The sequence below is a fragment of the Balaenoptera ricei genome, chromosome 3 (genome assembly GCF_028023285.1).
Source record: "Balaenoptera ricei isolate mBalRic1 chromosome 3, mBalRic1.hap2, whole genome shotgun sequence".
Taxonomy (NCBI): Eukaryota; Metazoa; Chordata; class Mammalia; order Artiodactyla; family Balaenopteridae; genus Balaenoptera; species Balaenoptera ricei.
This window is the reverse complement of record NC_082641.1, coordinates 78724508-78748991: the sequence shown is the minus strand read 5'-3', so window position 1 is coordinate 78748991 and position 24484 is coordinate 78724508. Positions and strand designations below refer to the sequence as shown.

The following is a 24484-nucleotide window of genomic DNA, read 5'->3' as shown; positions in this document are numbered from 1 at the left end:
TTAAGAACTGTTTCTCAGTTTGCTATAGCCTTGTGGGTCTTCTGGACACAAGCTCCGTTGGCTTTCAAAGCTAGATGTTTTGGGGGCTCATTTCTCAGGGGGTCTTTAAGGTTGGGTGCTGATGTGGGCTTCAATTTTTTTGATCTGCAGGGAGAAGCTCTGAGTTTTGAGTTCACTCCTGACGGTCAGTTGCTGTGTTGGGGTGGAGTTTATGTTGAGACTGTGTCCCAGCCTCTCCTACCCTCTTTGATGCCAGCCTTCTCTCATTTGCCAGATAAATAGGAGTCACACAGATAATTTGGGTTTTTTTTTCCTAGAGGAAATCGTCACATATGCAGTTGTAGATCTGGTGTTTCCATGGGACAAGGTGAGTTGAGGATCTTCTTTACATCACCATCTTGAACTGGAACTCACTATCTATCTTGTTTTTTAAGAGTTTTGATTCAGCTGGACTATTGTTTTTAAACCTGTACCTTTTATTTCTCATTATACTTGGGATCATTGTCATAACCATTTGAATCCTATGTTTTTAGAATTGGAGGGGACCTAGAAGTTTTGTAATCCAATTTCCATTCCTTCCCTGGCCACAGTTTCAGTAATTTTAATAATAGGAAACTTCCAAGTGTTGTGCTGAATTAATGCCCAACTCTAAGAAACCAGACCCTATAACTTCTACTCATTAGTCTTAGTTTTGCTTTCTAGAGCAACATGAAAAATTAGATACCACCTGGAAGGAAAGACTACTAGTATTTAACGTGAGTAGATTGAATCACAGAAACTAAGATCTTCTCAATTTCATACACTACTTCCATGTTCCAAGATTCATATAAACCACATTCCCTGGTGGTGTCACCTCCCTTGCCACACACACACATATTTTAACATGTCTTAATTTGCTGGTTGTTATGATGAATGACATCATAATCAAGTTGTTATTTTTTCTTAATGATATATAACTGATGGTGATTTAGATTTGATGAAATATAGTATATGGATCTGTACTGTCAATGTTTATCCAAGTGGAAATGTGGAGTAGGAAGTGGCAGTCTGGGTTTTGGAGAGCTGAAGGTATAAAATAGATTCACCCATCCCAACATTCCCCGAAGTCTCGGTGCATTACAGCATCAACTCTGATGCCCAAGAGCATACCCGAGAGGTCACGTAAACTAAGGATTGATAAGGTACCAACGATACAGCAACCAGCATGTCACTGCCGTTCTCGGGCAGAGCTCAAGAAGAGGAAGCAGGGTCATAGAGACAGATCTTTCGAGGAGGTGAAGGGATGGAGGGAAATAAATAGGGCTTTTGAAGTTACGAAAGAATTCGAATATGTTTTTGCTACAAGGGAAAAGAATTGAGACAAAGATACCGGAGAGAGTTATTGAGCCCCTGAGAGAAAGAAGGGGCTGCAGGGCAAGAGGGGAGAGGGTTTGTTGGGAGGCAGGTAGGAAGGGGATCTTGGCTATTTTCTGCAAGGCAGCCTCAATTTTCTCTTAAAGTAGAGGGCAAGGCTATCTGCATACATTGAGGGAAAGTAGCTACAAGAGAGCATGAGGTTTGTGGGGTCTGATGAAGGGGAGAGGGCCTGCACTCATTCCAGACTAGCACAGCTGACAGTGGGACTTTGTGTGACAAGGGCTAGGAATGTAGGAAACTTCAATTGTGTTAAGAATGTTCACTCAGATTTCTAAAGTATCAGTTACTTTAAAAAATAAATGTCTCTAAAACTTCAATTTCTTTACCAAGACATGCTAGGGCATAGATAGTGTTTAAAAATTATTTTATTCTAAATAGATCACAATCAATCAGAAACTAAGTGACTAGGGATACACCACTCGATGTAATTGCCAAGCTAATTTGTAGTCTGTTTACTCTTCAGTTTACCTTTGCAGAATCCTTTGCTTTACCCCCATTCTTGGGTGCTTTGGAGCTGGAAGCAGTCTTCTTGTCTTTGTCCTAAAGCAAAGGAAATGTAATGAGGCTCTTGCTATCAACACTCCATCTAGCAATTAACTGCTGCTGCAATCAAATCAATCCAGACTATTCTTTTTAGTAGCCTGGAATCTCCAATTTAATTAAATAATGGAAAATTGAGTATTTTAGTCATGATTTTTCGAACAACAGTGAAAGTGCACAGAGGTGTTCAAGGTAGGGGGTAAAAAGGATAAAAATGAGGAAAAGGTGAGTCACACTGATGCTCTGCCAATTTCCATGATGCCTGGTTCACCCGGACTGTATTTTGCTCACCAAAACAGAGCTTGTTTCTCTCAGGATTGGTTTTTATGTGCCAACAGGACACTGTTTTCAGTGTTATGGAAGAGAATGTAACAACCAGAGAGAGCTGGGGCAAGTCACATACAAAAATGAAGTCCATTCACCAGAAAGGCATTATTTATGAAGTTCCAGGAGTGAGAAATAGGATGCTGGTGTGGTCTCGAAATTAAATCACCCAAGATGGGGAAGACTGACAATTCAGTGATTGATTGATTGGGAGATATGTTTAATAACAGCCAAAACAATAGCAAAGAGATGTGCAATTTTAATTCTTCTGAAATAACGATGAAGGGCACTCATTTCACTTTTCCCTCTATTTGATGGATTACACATTTTTTTCATTTGCTTTTGATCACGTTTTAAGCACCTGCTATGTACCAGGCATTTTGCTAATGCTGAGCAGAGGTACCAGACACATCACTGCTGTATACAGCATGCAGCTCAGTGGTACGATGCACATGTGACAGGTAACCCACAGTGCAGAGAGGGCACATAGGCGACATCCCTGATCTGCGAAGGGAGAGGCAGACAGGGAAGTCTTCCAGGAGAAGCTGATGTTTGAACTGGGCCCTGAGAGGTGAGTAGAAGGGTCAGCCAGCTGCTCTGGGCAGAAAAGGGGAGGAAGCCCCAGAGGGCAAGGGGCACGGTATATAGTGAGGGACTGCTCTCATTTTAAATGAACACAGATAAAGCATTACTGTTGTACAACAATATAGTGTGGCAATCAAAAATGGTAGCTATGGAGATTATAAAGCAACATGGAAAACATTTATGAAATTATGTTAAGCCATGCATTATATGTGGACAATAAGTACAAGTGTGTAAAATATACAAGTGGAAAAAGGTAAGAAATATACCAAATAATAGTGTTGGTGGAGTAGCAGAATTATAGAATTTTTTTCTTTTCAAGTTCTCGATGGCATTAATCAGTTTATTTTACAGTATAAAATTATATATATATATTATATGCATATGTGTGTGTGTACACAGACATTCAAAGAAAGTCAATATGAAAAAGCACAGTACCTTTGCTGTGTTCTCTGAGGTTTCTGTAGTTGAGGGACCGCTGTCAAAGTCCCCTGAGAGGGCATCAATAGGGTCTTGGGCATCTGCAGGTTTCTGAGATTTTAACAGAAATAACCATCAGGGAAGAAGCACAAGGCAAAGATGCTACGTAGGACATTTCCCCACATTCCTGAAAATATGTTTGTTTAATATAAAACCTTGCTGACATTCTTTTCCTAACAGACTAGTGTATTACAAAAGAGATATTAAAACAGGAAAATCTTGACAGCTCTATTTTCTTCTACTGTTTTATACACGTTGCTTAGTATTCTCTGAACTTCGATTTTCTAACCTGGAAAATGGAACTGCCTAGCTTGAATGGCTCTTGGGAAGACAGAAATAATACACTCATACACACATGCCTTGGCATCACACCAAGCACAATGGAGGCATTCAGTGAATTTCAGATTTCTAAAATGTAAAAGTCGCAGCTAGAGTTTAAAAAAATCTTTTTAATGGAAATACGCAGCTACGGTATTTACCTTCGATGCCTCGGGTTTCTTTGTAGGTGGCGTCGCTGATTTGCCCTTAGAAACAAAGCAGACTATTGGTTAAACAAATTTTTGTAAAGGTTTACTTAGGTGTAGTCAGTATTTATATAATCTCTTATCCAGTGACTTGAAATGGAGTTCAGTCAGTCAGCCCCCCGCATCTGTGGGTTCTGCACTGGCAGATTCAACCAACCGGCAGATTGAAAATATTTAGGGAAATAAAATTCTAGACGGTTCCAAAAAGCAAAATTTGAATTTGCCACATGCTGGCAACTACTTACAGGGCACTTACATTGTATTAGGTATTCTAAGTAATCTAGAGATGATTTAAAGTATAGAGGAGAATGTGTGTAGGGTTACATGGAAATACTATGCCATTTTATGTAAGGGACTTGAGCATCCTCAGACATTGGTATCTGGGGGTCCTGGAACTAATGCCCCGTGGACACCAAGGGACGACCGTATAGATTTGCATAACTGATAAACCTGTGTCCCTATTATTTCTTCACCAGCTTTGCTTAACGACTAGCCTGTAACTATTTCAATAGTCTTTGGAGAAAATGCAAGGGTGAGTCTGTTCCTGGAAGTGAAAGAAACACTATGTTAGCAACTTTGTCATTGTATAGTTCTAGTTAAAATGTTACAAAAAGTAACTTGTGTTTTGATGTCTTATTTACTAATTTACTATATGCTTATCTACTATAGCTTATTACACTCTGAAAGGAATGGTCTACAGATAGATTTTTTCAGTGAGGATTACAAGGACAACTCCTCAGGGATTTTTACCATCTGCAAAGGCAAGGATACTAAATAATACATTTCCTAGAGAATACAGCAGAGTCACATGGGACTATCAAAGCAGGGCGGATTCTAGCAGGATGCACAGCTGCTATTGTGAATACTCGACACAAGCAAGGAGAATTGATTCCTGTAACAGAGGACACTGCAGCTGATAATATTCTATAAACCACAGTCATCAAACCCCTCACATGCATCAGTACAGAAAGAGAAAGATGTAATTTACACTTCCTTATTTTTATTGGATGAACAGACCTGGAAAGGGTTATTTAACATCTAATGGACTTGCAACTAAGAGCCAAATAGGAAAGGGTAGGGTACAGACCAGGTTGACCTAAGAGAAACTGGCTTCCATGTTAGAGACAAAGACACAGACTTCTCGACAGAGTGCATTTAGATAGAGAAATAGGACTTGTGATTGATTGGGAATATGGTTTTGCCTGTCTTGTCTTCACTCTCAACAGCACAGGTGGTGTTGTTTCAGGTGTCTCTGAAAGAGAGACAGCAGGTCTTGGAGGGGTCGTATTTGCCCTGTGAATTACTCCGATACTAGCTCTTTTTCTGTTCTCCTTCACCAGAGAGAGAAGCTCTGCTTCAGTCAAGATTACAAATATCATTCTTTTTATAGCCTTTTCTTGCAAGGAGAATTCACATATGTACATGCCACAGAATCACTGTTAAGCATCAGTGAGTGAGTGAACATTATTCAACTCTCTATGCCACAGTGCCCAGCACAGTAAACATCCAACAATACTGGCTCAAATAAATATTAAACAGAATTCTAGACAGCCTGGCTCAGTGGGGACAGATTAAAAGCATCAGTCATGTTACATTTTTATGCTATTGTTACAGTGTACCTCCTATTCATTTCAAGTGAGGTTTGAATCTCAAACGCTTTGGAGCATATATCCAGCCAACCTAGACATTGCCCTCATTTACCTCCTTGTCATCATCCAAGAGATGCTGATATTGAGGTGGGATGGTGTCATCCCTTTCTCCCAGCTTGTCTCTGTGTTCAGCTTTCACTTTTTCCTGTAAACATTGAACATATATAATTACGATTCAGTTCTGCCTTCACTTAGAGAGTACATTCTAAAATGCAGCATTCAGCATTTACTGGACTTTTCTGAGGCAAAAAAATAGGGTCTCTTTTAAATTTGTAAGCGAGAGAACAACAATGTCAACAACAGACTTTCAGTTGATGGAAACAAGTAAACCCAGTGCTTCTGTTTGTCAATCCACACCTGTGAATTTTCTACCTGTATTTTAAATGGAAACAAATAAATGATTAAATAATTATCTTCAGAAATCATGGAAGGAGATAAAAACCCAAGGTTATGAAATATCTTTCACTGTTTCACTTTTTCAATAAAAAAATCGAGTTGCTGTACCTTGGCACTTAAGAGGTACTATTTACAACTTTGACTCTTTATAAGGAGCCCTGAAGGACCAGGACAGGAGCAAATCTGAAGGGACGTGCTGTTGAGTAAGCGGTACCCACGTCCCAGCATCCGTGCCTCAGTGGGCATGGCTGGTCTCTCGGTCCTGGATTCAGGAACAGCCCCCACCCCAGGGGTGGGGTACAGATTTTTTCTGCATCATTATAATTTCATTTTTCAAATACAGGTTAAGTTCACCTCGATATTCCTATGACAATGGTTGAATTGAGGCCTAAGGATTCTTTGAAATGCCCTGTCTTTGAGACATAGATTTGTGTGGGACGTTACCTTTCTGGTTCCAAGCTAAATGGACTGTTAAGTACTGAATATTAAGTATAAATAAGTACTTCTACATGTTGTACAAGATATATAGCGTTAAGAGTCTGCGCCTTGGGGACACCTCTGTGGTGCTGAACTCCTGGTCCAATGCAGTTAGTTTCGATAGCAGGGACGACCGCTAGGGAAGCCTCTGCCACTACATTTACACAACTTGTGAACCTAAAAAATGCACATGCGTGCATCAGATATATATGATAAACTTACTGCCAGATACAACCAAGAAAAAAATGTGGGAAGAGAATAAAATTAACAAAGCAGGGCTGTGCTTTTCCATCATCACAAAGTCTAGCCTCACAAACAGGACGTTTGCCTGAATCTGGGCCATAGCACAGACCTCAGAGAGGAAAGAGACACCACATAGACCTCGGAGTAGGAAAAAATTAGGCTGAAGTTATCCAACCGTTCACTGACTCCAGGCAAAGTCAGAGCGGATTTTCCCCTTTGTGTGGAGGGTAGGGTATTCTGTGCTATAAAAACTTTCAATTTTCACTTATTAATGATTTTTTTTTTCTTTTACCTTGACTTTATCCTCTAGGGTTTTGTTCTCATCTGGATCAGGCTGTCTTTGCCCGAGACTGTCAGAAAGTTGATCCAGGGCATCGTCAAGTTCTTTGTCGTCACTCTGCTAAAAAAGTAAATCTGAATCAGTCACTGGTTAGCCAAATCAGGTCACCTGTTGGAGTGCAGCCCTGACACTGCCACTAAGACTTCTATAAGCTTATGGGGTTGTCACCAGGGAGATGGGCAGGTGGACAGAGGCGCTGGATCGGCGATCCTGGCTTGGTGCTCTTTCTCCCTCATCTTTCACTGTCAGCACCTGTCTGCACCTGTCTACCCCGCCCCACCCCTGGATGTCTTTCTCTTCCGAGAAAATAGGTCCCTCCCTAAAAAGATGGGGTTCCTGGCCTGATTTTTCTAGAAAATATGTCTTATGATGCTTTCAATATATGTAACAGTATGTTCTGGCGAAGAAAAGTCACATGAATTATGATAGCTTAGTTTACTCTTTGATTCCCAAGTGTATTCCTGTAAATAAAGATTTATACCTAGTTTTAATGATATCTTCAAATAAAATATTAATTAACACTAGAAACTCTGATGGGAAAAGTGATGGGAAAGGTGTCATTCTAAAACATACCTGTGAAAGGCAAAAAGCCTTTTGATTGTGGATGTTTATTAATAGCCTCAATCACAGGGGCCCCTAGAATCTGAGTATTAAGAATTGAAGTGTAAATGGCCGCCTTCCTTTCTGTTGCACAGGGACTTTTGTCATTGCGGGTGTGTGTACATACACAGACACACACATAGACAAATGGAGAGAGGGCATTTTACTGGTTTTAAGTGCTTCATTAGAGCCCAGGATTATAGCAGCTAATGGTGGCGCTACCCACAGCTGGGTCTGGGCTTTGTCATTTGTGCCTCTGGATATTCTCAGATGATCCCACATTAACCCAACAGGATGAAAATTCACTCAGAATCTCAGAGTACAGCACTAAGTAAGCTTTGATGCTTCATCAAAAGGAAAGGAAGCATAGCTGACTTCACTAAAGCTACTTCATCTCCAGCTAGCAAATGAGGCACTTCTTCTCAACCAAGGAGATGGGGATCTGGTTTAGGGCGATCTCTTTATCTTTTGATGTGCCGTGGTCTCCTGGATAATGTATAATTTGGTACTGCAAAGAAAATCAATCAAGGAAGTCTGGAAAAGCTTTGGTCCCACAGTCTTGCCTCAGAACATGTAAATAATTAAAACAATATTGACACTGAGGTTTTTCTATTACTAGCATGAAAATGACAAGTTTTTACTGGTGTGAATGGGAGGAAAACAATGCTATTCCGTGAGGAGTTTGTGAATTTTGGGGGCAGAGAGAAGCTCAAACACGGAGCAATTCCTTAAATTAAACTTGAGGTTAAATAATGAGTAGTATTTATAGCATGGATCAGGAAAAAGATAAAGGAGGAGAACATCAATTATCAGGAAAGCTAAATAATTTTTTAAAAATCTAATCTGAACATATACACAATGCACATTATTGCACTTCAATTCTAATAAAGCAATGATAATATTAAGCTCCTTCACTGTGTGTAAAATACTTTCACATACATTGTTTTATATATTTAATCATTTTAGATATTCTCTGTCATCTCCCTGTCTCACCAGTCTTATCTCTTCTGAAACAGAAGGTGCCTGTTCTTCCTAACAATTTTGTTGATTTTCATTTACTCTGAGGAGGAGTCCTATTTTCTTTCTCCTTTTTGTTGCTGCTGAAAAAAGTACTCATAAACTCTGTTGCTTACCGGAGTGTCTGGGGGTGGACCTGCAGAGTGGGTGGTTGGAGCTGGGGTTTGGGAAACCACTTCAGAGATGACAGCTGAAAGTTTAGCATCTTCAAGTTGCTTTTGTAAGAAAACAAACAAAAAAAGATTTTGACCAGTAATATGGTGTATGCAAATTATGCCCACATACCATCTCTTAAATACAACTCTCAGTATAACTTTTTGATTGTTTTTCTCTTGATCCAAAAGGAAGCACAGCAATACAGGATCTTAAGAGCCATTTTTATTCTACGTCCTATTCCATAGCATTATTTTATACAATTTCCTATTCCCGTTTATTATCCTAAACGTTCAATAAGCTACTGATTTAGAGTTTTATAGTTTATACATTTCTTGTTGCACGTTGAGGTTGTTTGGAGTTTTCAGCTTTCTTCTTTGTAATTAACTGCTCTGAATAAGTTCTAGAAGTGGCTCTTTTTATGGTGCTGGCTATATTCTGCCAAGTGCCCTCTCAAAGTTGCTAGAAATTCACAGTGCCACAAGCAACGAATGGCCATGCCTGTCTCCCATGGCCTTGCTTGCCTAAATTAGAGATTTATCTATCACATTTTAAATTCTGATCATGTATTAGGTATAAAATTATGTGCTACTATTGCTTTAATACTTGGTATATGGGATGAAGAAGTTTCAGTTGTATCATTTTTTTCTTAATGTTAAATGGTATATTATTCTAGAATCTTTCTGAAATAATGATTTCTTTTCTCATTTTAAAGAAACACTAAACTGTCATTTATGTTCATTTCTGGATATTTTTCCTATTGGCCTGTGGCTTCGCTTTCTGAATCAGAACTGTATTTTTTGTCATTCCTGTTAATAAATCCTGGTGTTTAGTTGGGTTAATCGTCCCTAAAAATACTGAAAAATGCTTTTCAGTACTTTTTCATATTTTTATGCATTTATTTTTCAAATGTATTGGACAACTCAATTTTAAATTCTCTTTTCATAGGTATACTTGATAGAGTGCAAGCTCATTGGTTCAATTAGTTACACTGTCGAAAACATCCACTGTGCCGGACCAATATTTCATGATGGAACACATTTTTTATGGCTACAGTGGGTTGAGGGCCATTAATTTTGTGATTGTTTCCTCAGCTCCCACATCAGATTCTAAGTCACAAGTTTCCATTTATGTCTGCTACCCTAAAAGTAAGGAAATAAAACCAGGAATCTCAGAAGACTTACAAGAGATGAAGTGCTTGGGGGAACGGCGAATTCCTTGGACAAAGCATCAAGGAGGAAGTCTTCACTCAAGAGCTGCAAAGAACCAGGAAATGTATCAACAAACACCACCTCATCAGTCTCCTCTTCAAAATGTTGTCACTGTTTATATGCTGATCAACTCATTCCACAGAAAGCTATGCCCTCCCTGAATTAATCATCAGGGCCAAAGGAGAGAGATACACTCAGAGAAAACTGGCTTGCTTACTGGGAGTGGTTCCTTGGGCTCTTTTGGCAGTAGTGGTTTTCCATCTTTATCCTATGCAGGGGGACAAAAACATGGCATTCAGTCATCTCACGTGTATCCTAAATATGCACCTTGTAAACATTATAAGAGGTCGACAGGTTATACCTGATGATACTGTACATTACAAATTTGATTCATCATTTCAGGAAATAGATTCTCTCACCAGGAAATATCCTCTGATTAGCTCATGTCAACAAACAGCTGGCACACATCGGGCATTCCCTAGGCACGGGGGCTGCAAACGGATTGAGCGTGGCTTGCCAACCTCAGAAGCCCACGCTAGTGTAGGCGGAGCACGTGAACAGTTACTGTAGTGCGTGGCACATGGGGCTGTGACAGTGTGCACAGGACACTGAGGGAGCACGGGGGTGAGACCCTCACCTGCCTGGGGAGTGGGCTTTGCACAAGTTGCCTGGAAAAAGCTGCCTAACTGTACAGGCAGCACATCCAACTAGCATGAATTACCTCTGCGCCAAGCCCTCTACTAAGCACCGGGAATACCACAGAAAGTACGACAGACAAATTCCTGCCCTCAGGGAGCTCACCCTGAGGCTCAGATGATGCCAACCTTCAAATGACTCTGAGTGCCACTTCTGAGTAACAACAGGACAAAATCGATAAAGCGTTTGGGGCTCTTTAGTAAAAGAAGATTTATAAATAAATGGTAAATCCCACGTATCTACACACGCAAAAATAAGTGCAAGATTCTCTCTTTATACACACAGTTAACCCTTGGAAGACATGGGGGTTAGGGGCATGGATCTCCCAAGCAGTCAGAAATCTGTGTATAATTTATACTCGGCCCTCTGTATGTGTGGTTCTGCATCCATGGATTCAACCAACTGCAGAAGGTATAGTGCTGTAGTGTTACTACTGAAAAAAATCCGAATATAAGTGGACCCACACAATTCAAACCTGTGTTGCTCCAGGGTCAACTGTGTACTTCTCCTGATAAACTGGTCAAGGTGTTTTTTGTTTTGTTAAAATTCAAGGAGATGCAATGGTTGAGAGTATCACCAGCTTCCCTTTTGACAAACTCCTTTACCCCCATTTTCCGCCTCCTCCGCACGTTCACATGTACCTTCTGACCACTGTTCAGTGAGGAGGGAAACAGAGCCTGAGGCTTGCTCTCCACCATCCCTTAGCTGCAAAGGCAGCACATTTCCCAAGTGACACATAGGAGCAGGGACGAGGGCACATCTGCTCCACACTCAAACTGAGATCATCCCGTGTCTGGAAGGGGGAACCTGTGGTCTACCCTCAGGGAGCTGAATCTACTGAAGAGGCCTGATGGGAGCAGAGCTGAAGAAGAACAACATAGGATTTAAACAAGAGATCAAGCCAGCACCTGGAAATGTTATAAAGCTACAGGTAAGTAATAACGGGTGGGATCAACAAGTTCAGAGAACGATGAAACTACCGCAGAATAAAGCGGTCAGGAAAGCTAATCAGCTGCATTCTTAAAAGCTGCTACTAAAATTCAGCAAAAGGAGAGAGAAAGTAACCAACCTCCTACTCTGAAGAGAGTTACGGGCACTTGACCAGCCTTTTTCAAATGTGACAGCTGCTTAAGGTCCACAGAGTCTAAGAACCTTGCAAACGAACAAGCCGAAATGAATAGAAATGCCATGGTTTCAACTGAATTGTGAAACGCAGAAAGGAAGCAGACTAAAGGTATCCAAAATAATAAACTTTCAATCAGGGAAAGCTCACTATAGTTCCTGCCTTTGCCAAATAAATGGACTAGTCCGCCTGCATGAATACGAGGAGCGTCAATTTGATTTTCCTGCATTATTCATGTAGTGGCGGTCGCCCCCTTGTCACTTGTTCTGTACAAGCTACGTTCAGAATAAAAGAAATGGGTCAGTTTATCACTCACTATATTCAGCGTCAAGTAGGCTCTCTTATTTGTCAACTTATATTTAAGGTTTGTAAATCTTTCCTCAGGAAGTGATTGTTGCTCATTTTGGTTTTCCTATCTGTATAAAGGTTTCCTAAGTTTTCTTTGCTTCTGGTACTCTAACAAACCACCTATTAGACAGGCAAAAATTAAGTAGCTAAGACATTATATTTCTTTCACCTAAGGGAGGAGTAAAAGGCCACTTGGGAATATTTTAGTTTCATAGCTGGTGTGCAAACAGGGTATTAGTGAACTGATACTATTTGGTGTTGAAATACTAAGAAACATGATCTTTATATCCCAGGTCTGTTCGCATGTCCCTTCTTCATGTATATGAAATTCAGTATAAATTAAAATAAATGAGAAAAAGATGCCAGCCTGTTTACCTTGACCTCTTCTAATCTATAATCAGGAGGAATTGTTTCTTCTTTTTCACCAAGTTTTTCACGATCTTCTTCTTTGGCTTTCTCCTGAATAAAAATTAAACCATTTTCCTTGTTAATACATCTTTTTCTCATAAAGTGGATGCCTGAGTGACTAAATTTGAGGTCAACAAATCCATTGTTAGGTTCCTACGGCAACTCTATCTTTGACGCTGTATCCTGGTTTAGCAGGCTCAGACAGCACCACTTTTAGCCTGCTGGGCTAAGAGGCCGTCGTGAGGAGCGGTCGAGGCAGTGCCGCTTCTCTCCTGAGTCCTCAGCAATGGAAATGCAGGTGGACAAGGTGAGACTCAGAACTCCGATACCTGCGCGCCAGCCATCCACTGCTGCACGTAAACACTGACGCTCACTCAGGGTTTGCTTATTAAACAGGACATGCACAATAACAGAGAAAGACAGCTGGTCATGTGTTGTAGGAAATTTAAAAAAATGACTGAGTTATCTGGGGAGTCAGGGCGATCAACGATAGTTCCTTTCTATGAAGTATCTGAGCTGCCATTACCTTGACTTTATCCTCCACAGGCTTTCCAACTTCTGGACCGGCTTCCTTTTTCCCCAGGCTTCCAGCCAAGGCTTCTACAGCATCATCTGGCCCCATGCCCTTCTAAAAGCACATCAGGGGTATACTAAGTAGGTGGTTAAGCATTCCTTATAAAAGAGACTACAACAGACAGTTCAGATGGGCATATCCTTATTTCAGGCCTAGATAAGAAGCACATGTCATCTTTTAATAATCTAAACAATCAACTGAATTAGAATCTATGTTTAAAAATCCTGAGGTGTTAAAAATTAGAGCAAGTTTCTTATGTTAAACATTAAGTGTGTGCAATTTATGTACTGACACTGAGGAACTTTTAAGATCTAACCCACGTTTTGGTTCAGAAATTAGGAAGTTAAGAGAATGGGTAACACCACACAGAAGCTGAAAGCCAGGAAAGAAGAAAGAAGTGATCTTTATGTGACTGTTCTAGAGGTGGCACAGGAAAGCTTTCAGAAAAGCCCTCGAGAGGACATTCTTCCCAGTGAAACAGCTGGGCCCCGGAGGCAATGGCTCCGGCCGAGCCTCTACTGAGGCACAGAAGCTTGTGTTCTCTATGTGGCTCCTACTGGTCAGAGTGGATTCACTCCAGTTCAGGTGACGGCCTGTGACTTATTAACCTGAGTGGCCCAATGAGAACAGTCTACCTGTGGTCCAGTTGTTGAAAATGAAATGTGCTCCCTGTGATATAGTGAACTCTGACCACAGTGGTATTTAAAATGAAACTGGATGAACACAGAACATAAACGGCATAAAGGGAAAATAAAGGATAAATTCTCTTTGGGCTAAAGAGAGGATAGATCCAGCTTTTTCCAAACCACAGGTCACGATCCATACATGATGAGCTCTTAAAATCAATTTAGTAGTTCATGGTCAGGACGTTTTTTAAATGAAGAATATAAAATAGAATGCATCATGCATATCAAGGATAAGTACCATTTACTAAACTATTTATTGTTTTACTGCGTGGGTCCTGGGTTGCAGAATCCATGAATTTCCAACTCTGGTCTTGGTCAAAAGTGTGAAATCTGAATTAAACAGTCTCAAAGATTATTCTTATTGTAAAAGAATACGACTTCACATGGAGTACATATTGGAATTTTAGAGTAAAAGCGTCTTTCTGTTTTATATAGATTAGCCATCATCCTAAGTAAGAAAAGTTGTTTTGCTGCTAAGCTGCACCACAAAAGTAAAGATCACCAGTGAAAAAAGGGCCGTCGAGTGGAAAGTGATTTATCACCATCTAGTGGTTGGACACTGCATAGATTTTATTCTGGGGGGCAACAAACATCCCTGATGTTTCCAACCTGCTTGGGATATTAACTAAGAGCTGCAGCGGTCCCCAAGTCTTAGCCAAGCAACCTGATTGCTACCTGATCCAAGTCACCTGCTCACACTTCTGTTTTCTACTCTCTGCTGCAGAATCTTTGGAAACTACTGCTTCCCAAGCCTGTGCCCTTTGGCTCAAGAAATAAGTGAAACCGAGTTAGAAAACTAGGGGAAGCAGCAGTCTTAAGAGCTAAAGAATCTGGAAATAGGACCAACGACAAAAGCTTCTATTTTTGTTGTCAGGTTCAGAACTAGAACTCAGGTCTTTGGATTTGCTCAATAAACTTTCTTTTTCTACAACAAGAACTGCAGAGGGCAGACGTTCATCTCCTTCCCCTGGGCTTTCTGTTTCCTTTCGCTCACTGATCCTCCAGCCTCTCTTGAGTTCTCTGACCTTTATCACACTCTGCGGCTGTTCCTTCTGGCTCCCATGGGTGTCACAGTCCCAGAAATGCCAACTGACCTCAGTGATGATAAACTCGGCAACTGTGGTAACCAGAGTTGGTGGAGTAGAGGCCCAGGAAAGGCGGTCAGAGAATAGAAAAACAAGAGCTCTTTTTTTTTTTTTTTTTTCCTCTCCATTAAAAATCCAATGCTCAAATCTCTACAGTCAGGATAAAGCTGGAAAGGAACTAACTCGGCTCTAAGGCCCTGGCAGTCACAGTTGACACAACAGGTAGATGACACATGTATAGGTCACAAGAGTTCTGCCCTGGAATATTGGCTACTGTCTTTTTGATTCCAATCACTGCCTCTGTGCCTACTTCCTTCACCAGTCTCTTCCCAGATTCTCTCTTCCTCTCCTGTTCTTTACCACTGTGGCCTGTGCCTGAATCCCACAATGTAAAAGTTTTTGGAGGGTACCCTGAGACTCTTCCACCAAATAAAAAGGAGGTCACGTCCTGTCTAAGGCAGGAGGGAGACCCTGGACTCTGAGTGGACTTGCAGCTGGCACCCAGGATCTCCCTGGCAGGAAGCAGCCACTCAGGGTACCCAGGACTCTTGTCCTACACCTTCTTCAAGGCCCTCTTCTCTCAAACAACTAAATGCACATACCCCAATACCTGAAGGGCTCCACACCTCTGTGCTGGGCTGTCCCAGGTTTGCTGGTCTCCCCAGGAAAACAGTGCTGTTCCCACTTCTCAGTAGGATCCTGTCCTCCACCTGCAAGCCTTTTCGAGTTCCTCCTGGAAAGCAGTTCCTTCACCCATGTTTCTGCTGCCCTTTTCCCATATGAGAATGATCAAACTAAACTGTAAGCCTGAACCTGGCCCATATCCAAACTAGACCTGAAGGGGGCTGAGGGCAGGGGCCGTATCTTACATCTCAGCTGAGGTTCTGAAAGGTTAAGTGAATTGCTCAAGGTCAACTCGAAGTTCATTTCCCTCGTTTATAAGAGAGACATGATCAGAACAGCCTTCACAGTGTCCTTGTGAAAATTTAATGAGAAGATATTGCAAAGCATCTAGAACAAGTTAGTTATTCAGAGTGTAGATTCACTAAGTCTGTACTAACGAAACATAGTTCCATCAGCTGTTATTCTCTGAGTCAGATTCTATCTGCTAATGGAAACAAAACTCACTGAATTCCAAAGAAAACAGATTCAACTAGTTAAATATCATACCTTATAGAAAAATTAGAAAGTGAGAGAGAGGCAAGAGAAGAAGGAAGGGGAAAGGAAGTGAGTCCACCTGTCTCCCTTCAGTTGGGAGAGAAGAGGAGTCATGATGACAAAGGTGCAGATGATTCCACCAGGAGAGTCAATAAAAAGTAATATCGGGCTATTTGTGGGACACCAAATCAGCTTGAAAGACACAGGAAAGTGAAGAAGCATGATTAACTGCAGTAGCTGAGGAGCTAGAAACAATTTCAGAAGGTCAAAACAAAACAAAACAGTTTGCAGCAGTTGAATTAAAAATTTAAATCTAGCCTGAGTTTCTAGCTCCTCCCAGAAGCCTAAACACAGGATAATATAGCTATCTAAGATTTTATTTTTATTTTGTTAGAATAAAGTAATATGACGGTAATACACAGCAGAAAGGGCAGGGGAGGAAGAACATTACTTTCTCAAGACATTTCTCAGTGCCCAGAGGACCACTCACCGCCGTGGCTGACGGGGGCGGGACCGACTGCACAGAACACAAGGTGGTCCGAGGCACGGCCCCTTCCACAGGAGTAGCGGCAGCGACCTGAGACTCCTGCAGAAAGAAGCAGGTACAATGACGAATTTTTAGAAATATCCGGTTATTAAGACTGAACAATGATAGACCAACAATACAGTCTGCTACACCATATGCTGTGAGCATGACTTTCTTGAATGCCCAAGGATTTTGAGCAGTAAATAAGTCAAGGCAGGTTGAAACTCTTCAGCTACCATTACTTCACCTTGGTTTCACCTCTTACCTTAGGTAGGTTACTAAACCTCTCTGAGACACAGTTTCTACATCTGCAAAATGAGAACAATTATAGTACCTACATCTCAAGGGTTGACAGGGGCCTTGAATGAGATAAAACATGCTAAGTGCTTTGCATAGTACCTGGGAACACAGTAAGCTCAGTGAATTTTATCAACTATTATTATTTATATTATTTGCCATCATATAATATGTAACAAGAATATACCAATTATAAATGCAATACAATATTTTATTTAAATACCTCATTTTTATATATCTAAGGGCACCCTGTAAATTGTAAATAGCTACGTACAAATGCAAGGTAGTAAGACTATCCCAGGGGTTCTAAAAGTGAGGTCCCTGGATCAGCGGCCTCAACACTACCAGGGAACTTGCTAGAAATCCAAATTCTCGGGCCCCACCGCAACATACTAAATCGGGGATTCTGGGGGTGGGACCCAGTATTGTGTGCCTTAACAAACACTCCACGTCATCCTGATGCGTACTGAAGTTTGAGAATCACTGTGCTATTTTGCTACAAGAGTAAAATTTCAACCAGATTGTTTTTAATCCAGACATTTATGGAAGCCTATCCTGTATGCAAGGTGCTCAGCAGATGATCATTAATAGGGCATGAGCTCTTCTTTCAAGGAATTTACTATTTAAAAATATGAATAAATGTTAGAAGTAAAGACCAGTGCAGCTAAAACCTTGTTTGCAACAAATGCCTCAACAGGGATATATAAAGAAAGCATGACAGACCTCCCTGGTGTGTTGTATTCTGCTTAATAAGAGTGGGAAGGGTGGTAAGGTTTGGGGAGGGAAATGCAGGAGACAGAGGCCATATTTTAGCTGAGCCTTAAAGGGATGACTACGATTTTAGTTGATCTAGAATTTGGAGAGGTTATTCTATGCAGAAGGAACCATATGAGAAAAGCCTTGGAAACATACAAGTACTTACAACCTGAGTTTAGTGATAGGGGGACACATCTTGGCATGAAAGGAAGCTGGGGCCCAAATACATGAGCAGGAACTTTTTTGTAGGGAATGGGAAGCTCCTGAGGGTTGGAGCAGGGGAATGTTGTGTCCACAAACATGCTTGAGAAAGAATAATGCCGGTGGACATATGGGATGGGCTGGAAGGAGACCAAAGACACAGGCCATTGCCATCTTGAGGTGACGAGTGATGACAACTTTAACTAGGTCAGTTACAGAAGCAGGAATGGAAAGAAAAGCACGGGTGTGAATACCTTCCTGAAGGAATAATTAATTAAAGGACTCAAACTGCAAGAATATGAGGGTCAGCCTGGGAAAATAAAGCACATCCAGAAACAGACAAGAAGAAAACTGTGTGTGAAAAAAGATGGCAAAATGGGCCTTTTCATCAGCCACTTCCTGTTAAAAGTTTTGGTCTCACATTTTTAAGATTATAGAAAAACATTAAAAAACAACAAAAACTAGAGATTTTTATTTTTAGAAACGTACTTCTGTTTTTTCAGTTGGCTTAGATTGTTTTTCTTTACACTTAGATTGGTCAAGATCTTCTGAAAGTTCATCAATGAGTTCTGATTCACTCAGGGGCTGTAACATAAGAAATATTATATAATATGAAGAAAATTAGTTTTACTTTGATAAAAGAAGCTTTCATAGAGAAAAAGGTTTTCTGGTAAACACATATTATGTCATATTTTAGGATCTAAAACCAAAAGTTAATTTATACAGGGTATATGTTTCATTTGTCAATGTAAGGTAAATGTCATGCAACAAATAAGGAATACTAAACACCTCAGTACCACAAACATGGTAATGGTTTATTTAGTTAAAAGTTTTCCTGATACTTCAGTTTCAGAGTAATTTTGCTCAAATAAGATTGCCTGTTTGTTCCAATGAAGATCTTTATCGTTTTTCCTTATGTGATTGTTTTTTTACTTCCAGCGACTTCCCTTATGAATAAGTCACAGGAAACATAGATCATATACTCCTTTCCTATGACTACATGGGGTTTTGGCAGAAAAGTTCTTCTATCCTTAGTTCCTTCAGGTGAAGTGGTGTTATTCGTTTACTGTAATTAGTCAAAATCTCCACATGCTCTAATCTGTGACAGAATGGCATATAATTCAGAAGCTGGGCCCCAGAGTTGGACAGACAGAGTTTCGAGTCCTAGCCTTGCTACTCCCTAGCTGTTTGACTTTGGGCTATTTACAGAATCCTTCTGTGTCTCAATTTCCTCACCTGTAATATGGGAATAATAATAGTGCCTTCCTCAAAATGATAACACACAACACCATTTAGTGTAGTGTCAGGCACATAGTAAGTGACTAATAAATGTAGTTGCTTAATATCATCATGATAGGTAACTATGCTGATTAACACCAAATTAAGTAAAGGCAGCATAGAATCATTAGAGCACTTGATGCTGTAATTAGGATCAAACCAAGTGTTAACAACCTAATTTAAGGGCCCTCTTGATATCGGCTCCTAATGTTCAACGAACATCACCTGCAAACTTGTAATATTTTAGTAATAATTCATGAGATAAATAATCATTAAAATATGTGAAAAAGAGTCAGAGATCTAACCCAAGTGTTGCTGTCAAAAGTTCCTCTCTCCTTAATAGTAGGCTGGCATGCAAGTCTCTACAGTGAGATCTGGTCTGTCAGAATTATCTGTTTATACCTTACAGTTCTATTGCTTTTTAAGTATCAAAAAAACTTATTTCCTAACCTTGGGTTTTTCTTCAACATCTGGCAGGAGTGGTTTTCCAGCTTTATCCTGTAAAATGAAATTAAAAATACATTTAAAATGAAATAGAAAATTCTGCTTTCTTGTCCCATTAAGTTTGTTTTAGAAATTCCAGGATATGAGAGGAGAGATTGTTTTTTTGGCCATATATCTGAGTGAGTTTGTGTTTCAAATTAATTTTTTTATAAAGTATCAGAATAAGGAGTTGAGCTGTAAAAATCAAGAAACCAAATGCTATAAAATATAATGCAATTACTTTTCTTTCAAAGTTACTGAAGGGACTTCCCTGGTGGCACAGTGGTTAAGAACCCGCCTGCCAATGCAGGGGACATGGGTTCAAGCTCTGGTCCGGGAAGATCCCACATGCCGCAGAGCAACTAAGCCCGTGTGCCACAACTACTGAGCTTGTGCTCTAGAGCCCGCGAGCCACAATACTGAGCCTGCATGCCACAACTACTGAAGCCTGCACGCCTAGAGCCTGTGCTCCACCACAAGAGAAGCCACCGCAATGGGAAGCCCGCGCACCGCAACAAAGAGTAGCTCCCGCTCGCCGCACCTAGAGAAAACCCACGCGCGGCAACGAAGACCCAGTGCAGCCAAAAATAAATAAATAAAATTTTAAAAAAATTACTGAAAAATAATTTCCATCTTTTGGATAAGGAAGTAGAATTTTTTAAAAAGTTCTTTGGCTAAAAAGATGCAGCTACATCAATGAAAGATTGAAAAAAGCTTCAATTCTCCAACCCAGGGTGAAGAGATAAGATATCATTCCTATAAAACTGGTTTTTCAGAATTCACAATTTAGAATGTTTCTAAAAAATGAGAAACTTTCCATATATAAGCATTGTAGCTATTTTCCACCATATGTTTATATGTATTATTTCAAAGATAAATTACAAATATAAGTACAGGAATAAGTCCACCATCCTCACGTCAAACTGAAACCAACAATAACAAAACCATCTTCACTGAGGATACTGGTAAATCATTGTATGTTTATCTACCACTTAGAAGATCTATGTGCTTTTATCCATATAGCAGTTAGAGAAAATATTATTCCCAAATTATTCCTTCTGCTTTAAGGTTAAGGACCTATGTCAAGCATGGTTAATAGTTGAAACACTTGAATTTGTGGGAATTTTAATGACCACACGGTCATTACTTAGGAAACCCTCTTTTAAAGGGTCCAACTGTAGAAGACAGAGAATAAAGGGTTCAGGGTTTTCAGAGTTAATATCAGACACGTCCTTAAGCATCATGGGGACAGACAGGACAAAATGTGATGCGAAGGCAGGAGGAGTGAGCTGCTGTCACGCACCGTGGCGAACAACGTACCGTGGCTGGTTTTAATCTGTACTCTGGTGGGACTGTTTCCTCATCTTCACCACACTTCTTTAGTTTCTCTTCTTTGGCTTTTGCCTGAAGAAGGTGGAGAAAAAAAATAAGCATTTGGATAATACATGTAAAATAAGACATCACTTTATGTTCTCCATGGGTGTCGTGGAGGAGACCAAATCAGATTAAAGTGCCCGGAGAGCAGTTAGGAGGAAGGCAGTGTAGGGTGACGGAGAAAAAAACAACACAGCCAGGAATCCCGGGGAGGTGTCGCTGCCCTGTCTCTATGACCTTGGGAAGCCACCTAGACTTTCTTCGGCTCAGTGTCTTCAGCTGTAAAATGGGGCTACTAAGAATCCTTACCTAGCTTGCTGACTTGTAAGGATCAGCAGAGAAAATTAAATAAAATATCCTTTGAAGAAAGGTAAGCACAGTGCCCAAGCTGGCTGCAATTATTTTACAGCCTTTGTCTGTCGTACTCAATGAGGCAGTTATCTAAGGGGGAGAAAACAACCAATTCTCATGAATGTTAAACACAGTTCAGAAAGGGGAGAGGCATCCCATCACGAATCTTGGCTGATCCATGGATAATTAGTTTTCCCTTTTTTTAAAAAAAATTAATTTATTTATTTTTGGCTGCATTGGGTCTTCATTGTTGCGTGCGGGCTTTCTCTAGTTGCGGCGAGCGGGGGCTACTATTCTTTGCGGTGCATGGGCTTCTCATTGCAGTGGCTTCTCTTGTTGAGGAGCACAGGCTCCAGAGCACAGGCTCAGTAGCTGTGGCTCATGGGCTTAGTTGCTCCGCGGCATGTGGGATCTTCCCGGACCAGGGCTCGAACCTGTGTCCCCTGCATTGGCAGGAGGATTCTTAACCACTGCGCCACCAGGGAAGCCCTGGTTTTACTGCTTTTAAAAGAACTCCCTTCAGTAACACCAAGACGTCACTGGATTACTGAACCATGCACAACCAAATGCATTAGAAATAGAAGTGCAGTTCCACGGCAGATCAGCGGCTTCTAGGATATAACATTTGATTTTAAACTACTGGTGGGTAATGCAAAGTTCCATGATATGTAATAATTTGTACCTGTATCAAGGCATGGATTTAAATCACAAATCAAGGAGCTCCTAGGCACAAAAGTGTGTGTGTGCTGGGGGGTGGCGTGGGTATTTAGCTGATTCTAGCTCAGCCTATCGCTCCCATCTACATCTCAGCCTAAGATTGTGGTTCTCCATTGAATGCTTAGTTAGTTGATTAATTTTAAAATATTTAATGAGCACTTTTAATAAGCCAAGTACTTTTCTAGGCTTTGGAATTATACTTGTATTGTTCTATAGAATAATAACTGGGATGAAAGGATTTTTTAAAAAATATTTCCAGTTACATTCTACTGCAGGATATGAAGGAAGTCCTGTTATATAGTGGTACTCCCCAGTTCAGGGATTTGTGAGGTCTCTGGCTATAAAACAGTCCTCATGAAAGAGTCACCTGTATAGGACTGTCCTCTCCACTTAGGCTTGTGAACAGTGAGTCACATGCACAGCTAGATCCTTTCTATTCTTTGATCTTTATATTCTTTAAATGACTGCATTGTGGTTTGTATCCAGTAGGCGGTGAAAACAAACATCCCCTGAATTGAAATAGTTCCAGACTAGGTAACTACACTAGAAATAGGGGAGATTAATAATGAGGTATCACTACAGAATAAATGCATTATGATACATTATAAGAATGACAAGTGGGCATGGACCTCTTCTCTGAAGCATCATCTGGTGCAGAACGTGCTGGAGTGGCCGTGGACTCCTATAGCATATCGACCTCTATGAGCCTTATCACAGCAGACTACCGAGGAAGTAGTGAATTCACCATCAGGTACTAAAAATTCAACTTAAAAATCCAGAGGATTGGAGAATCTTTATACTTTGTACATAATTAAAAAGGAAAACTAGTGTTAAGAGTAGAATAGTCCTTTTTGTTCAGATTTTAGGAGTTTGCTAACTTTCCAGAGGAAATTTAATACATTTATATGCATCCCTAAACCCAAACTGTTTTAAAAGTTATTTTTACATAACTTTTTCACATCTACCTATGTGATTTTAGTCACTCGAAGAGTCTTTTCATCCTGGGATTATGTTTATACTTTCTGTCCCCAAATTATCATCTTCTTAAATCACCTTAATCATCTATCTGTCAACAGCCTGAGGCAGACGTGCCATTGGCTGGGCCATGCAGCCCTCGGTGGTGGACCGCCAGGGTCCTGCCAGGACCACCCCTTCCTTGAGACACTGTGCACCTCGCACTGTGTTGTAATCAAAGTTTCCCTTTCTCCCAATACATTACTTGGTCCTGGAGGACAAGGACTGCTTCCCCTGCTCCCTTGTGTTCGCCTTCGCAAAGCCTGTCGTGCCCCACTGCGCCCCGCAAGCCCTCAACGAAAGTCGAAGATAGAAACTGGCCCATTTCAGACCAGGGCAGTCCCAGACTCAGGGGGCGTTGCTGGGAGTCAGCAAGACTCACCTTCCCCAGTGACTCAGAACAGGAAGTGACAGTGGAGGCAGGAGCATTGTGACAGCGACAACTGCCAGCTCCCACCCTGAGCTGATAGGCTGGCGCTCCTGAGGGTCCCCACCACCACACCGCCTGGCCAAGGACGCCCGCAGGGCGGCTCTATGCTTTCCCTCCTCTTTTCCTCCAGAGGACTCGGTTAAACAATTCTTTAAAAATTGGAATTTAATATGAACACTCCCTTCCGCCAAATACAAGCTTGCTTTGGCTCATAAGGCTTGTTAAGGTCTTGGCGTGCAGTGGGGTAAACACACCCCAGCATCACACTCTAAACACGCAGCAAATCCAGTTATAAAGTAATTGTTGCTCGATTTTATTCTAATTTGAGACAAGTTTTCAACATTTTCCCCCATAGTTATAAAAAGGATCTCCCACCCCATCTGCAACCATCTCCCTCTCTCCTTATAAAGAGAAGCACCTGGAACCTTTTGAAAATACAAATTTCCAGTTTCCATGAGAGCAGACAAAACTATTTGTCACCAAGCCACTGCCTCCGTGTTATCTTGTCTAGTCAGGTGTCGTCTGAGAATTGGCAAAGAAGATTAGTGTTCATTTTAAATATTAAAATTCTAGATGGTTAACAAGACAAACACTGAAATATCCTTTCTGGTTGCTAACTCCCCAGCAATAAATATCTAAATTAGCCAGACCCTGAAAGTAAGGCAGGACAAAGAACAGTTCATTTAAAATCTCTAAGAAAATAAAAATGGTACAAGAATTCTAAACATGTGTAATGCATTAGCTTTGTAACCTTGTAACCTGAAGACTAACAGGCTTTGTATGTGAACTCCAAGGTCAGTACCTCATTGACTTCCTTAATGGAGCTGAGGTCGAGCTCAGGTTCCGGCTTCCGGCTGCCCAGCGAAGCTGACAGAGCCTCGAGTGCCTGATCACTCATCGTGTCCTGTGAGGGAAAAAAAATTCTGTACATTAAAAAGAGAACATCTCCTCAACCTAAACAATCTACCCATTTCTTTGTGAAATTCAAAATTTTAAATCTCTAAGAATAAGTTGTGGATTGGGGAAG

General features: G+C 40.8%; 1 protein-coding gene across 8 annotated transcripts in view; it reads right to left on the bottom strand.

Annotated features, from left to right (window-relative positions):
* Nucleotides 1-24484, bottom strand: part of CAST (calpastatin) — a 122163-nt gene that overhangs the window by 13605 nt on the left and 84074 nt on the right. For 6 of the 8 annotated variants that reach the window (XM_059916808.1, XM_059916812.1, XM_059916811.1 and 3 more), the window contains 15 exons: nucleotides 24260-24361; nucleotides 20892-20975; nucleotides 19539-19586; nucleotides 18300-18395; nucleotides 16521-16616; nucleotides 13054-13155; nucleotides 12495-12578; nucleotides 10170-10220; nucleotides 9926-9997; nucleotides 8705-8803; nucleotides 6924-7031; nucleotides 5568-5660; nucleotides 3822-3866; nucleotides 3301-3393; nucleotides 1885-1956 (listed from right to left, as the gene is read on the bottom strand). In XM_059916808.1, coding sequence (XP_059772791.1) covers nucleotides 1885-1956; nucleotides 3301-3393; nucleotides 3822-3866; nucleotides 5568-5660; nucleotides 6924-7031; nucleotides 8705-8803; nucleotides 9926-9997; nucleotides 10170-10220; nucleotides 12495-12578; nucleotides 13054-13155; nucleotides 16521-16616; nucleotides 18300-18395; nucleotides 19539-19586; nucleotides 20892-20975; nucleotides 24260-24361 — 1245 coding nt within the window. The remainder of the gene's footprint in view (nucleotides 1-1884; nucleotides 1957-3300; nucleotides 3394-3821; nucleotides 3867-5567; nucleotides 5661-6923; nucleotides 7032-8704; nucleotides 8804-9925; nucleotides 9998-10169; nucleotides 10221-12494; nucleotides 12579-13053; nucleotides 13156-16520; nucleotides 16617-18299; nucleotides 18396-19538; nucleotides 19587-20891; nucleotides 20976-24259; nucleotides 24362-24484) is intronic. The other 2 variants (XM_059916809.1, XM_059916815.1) reach the window with 1 other exon arrangement.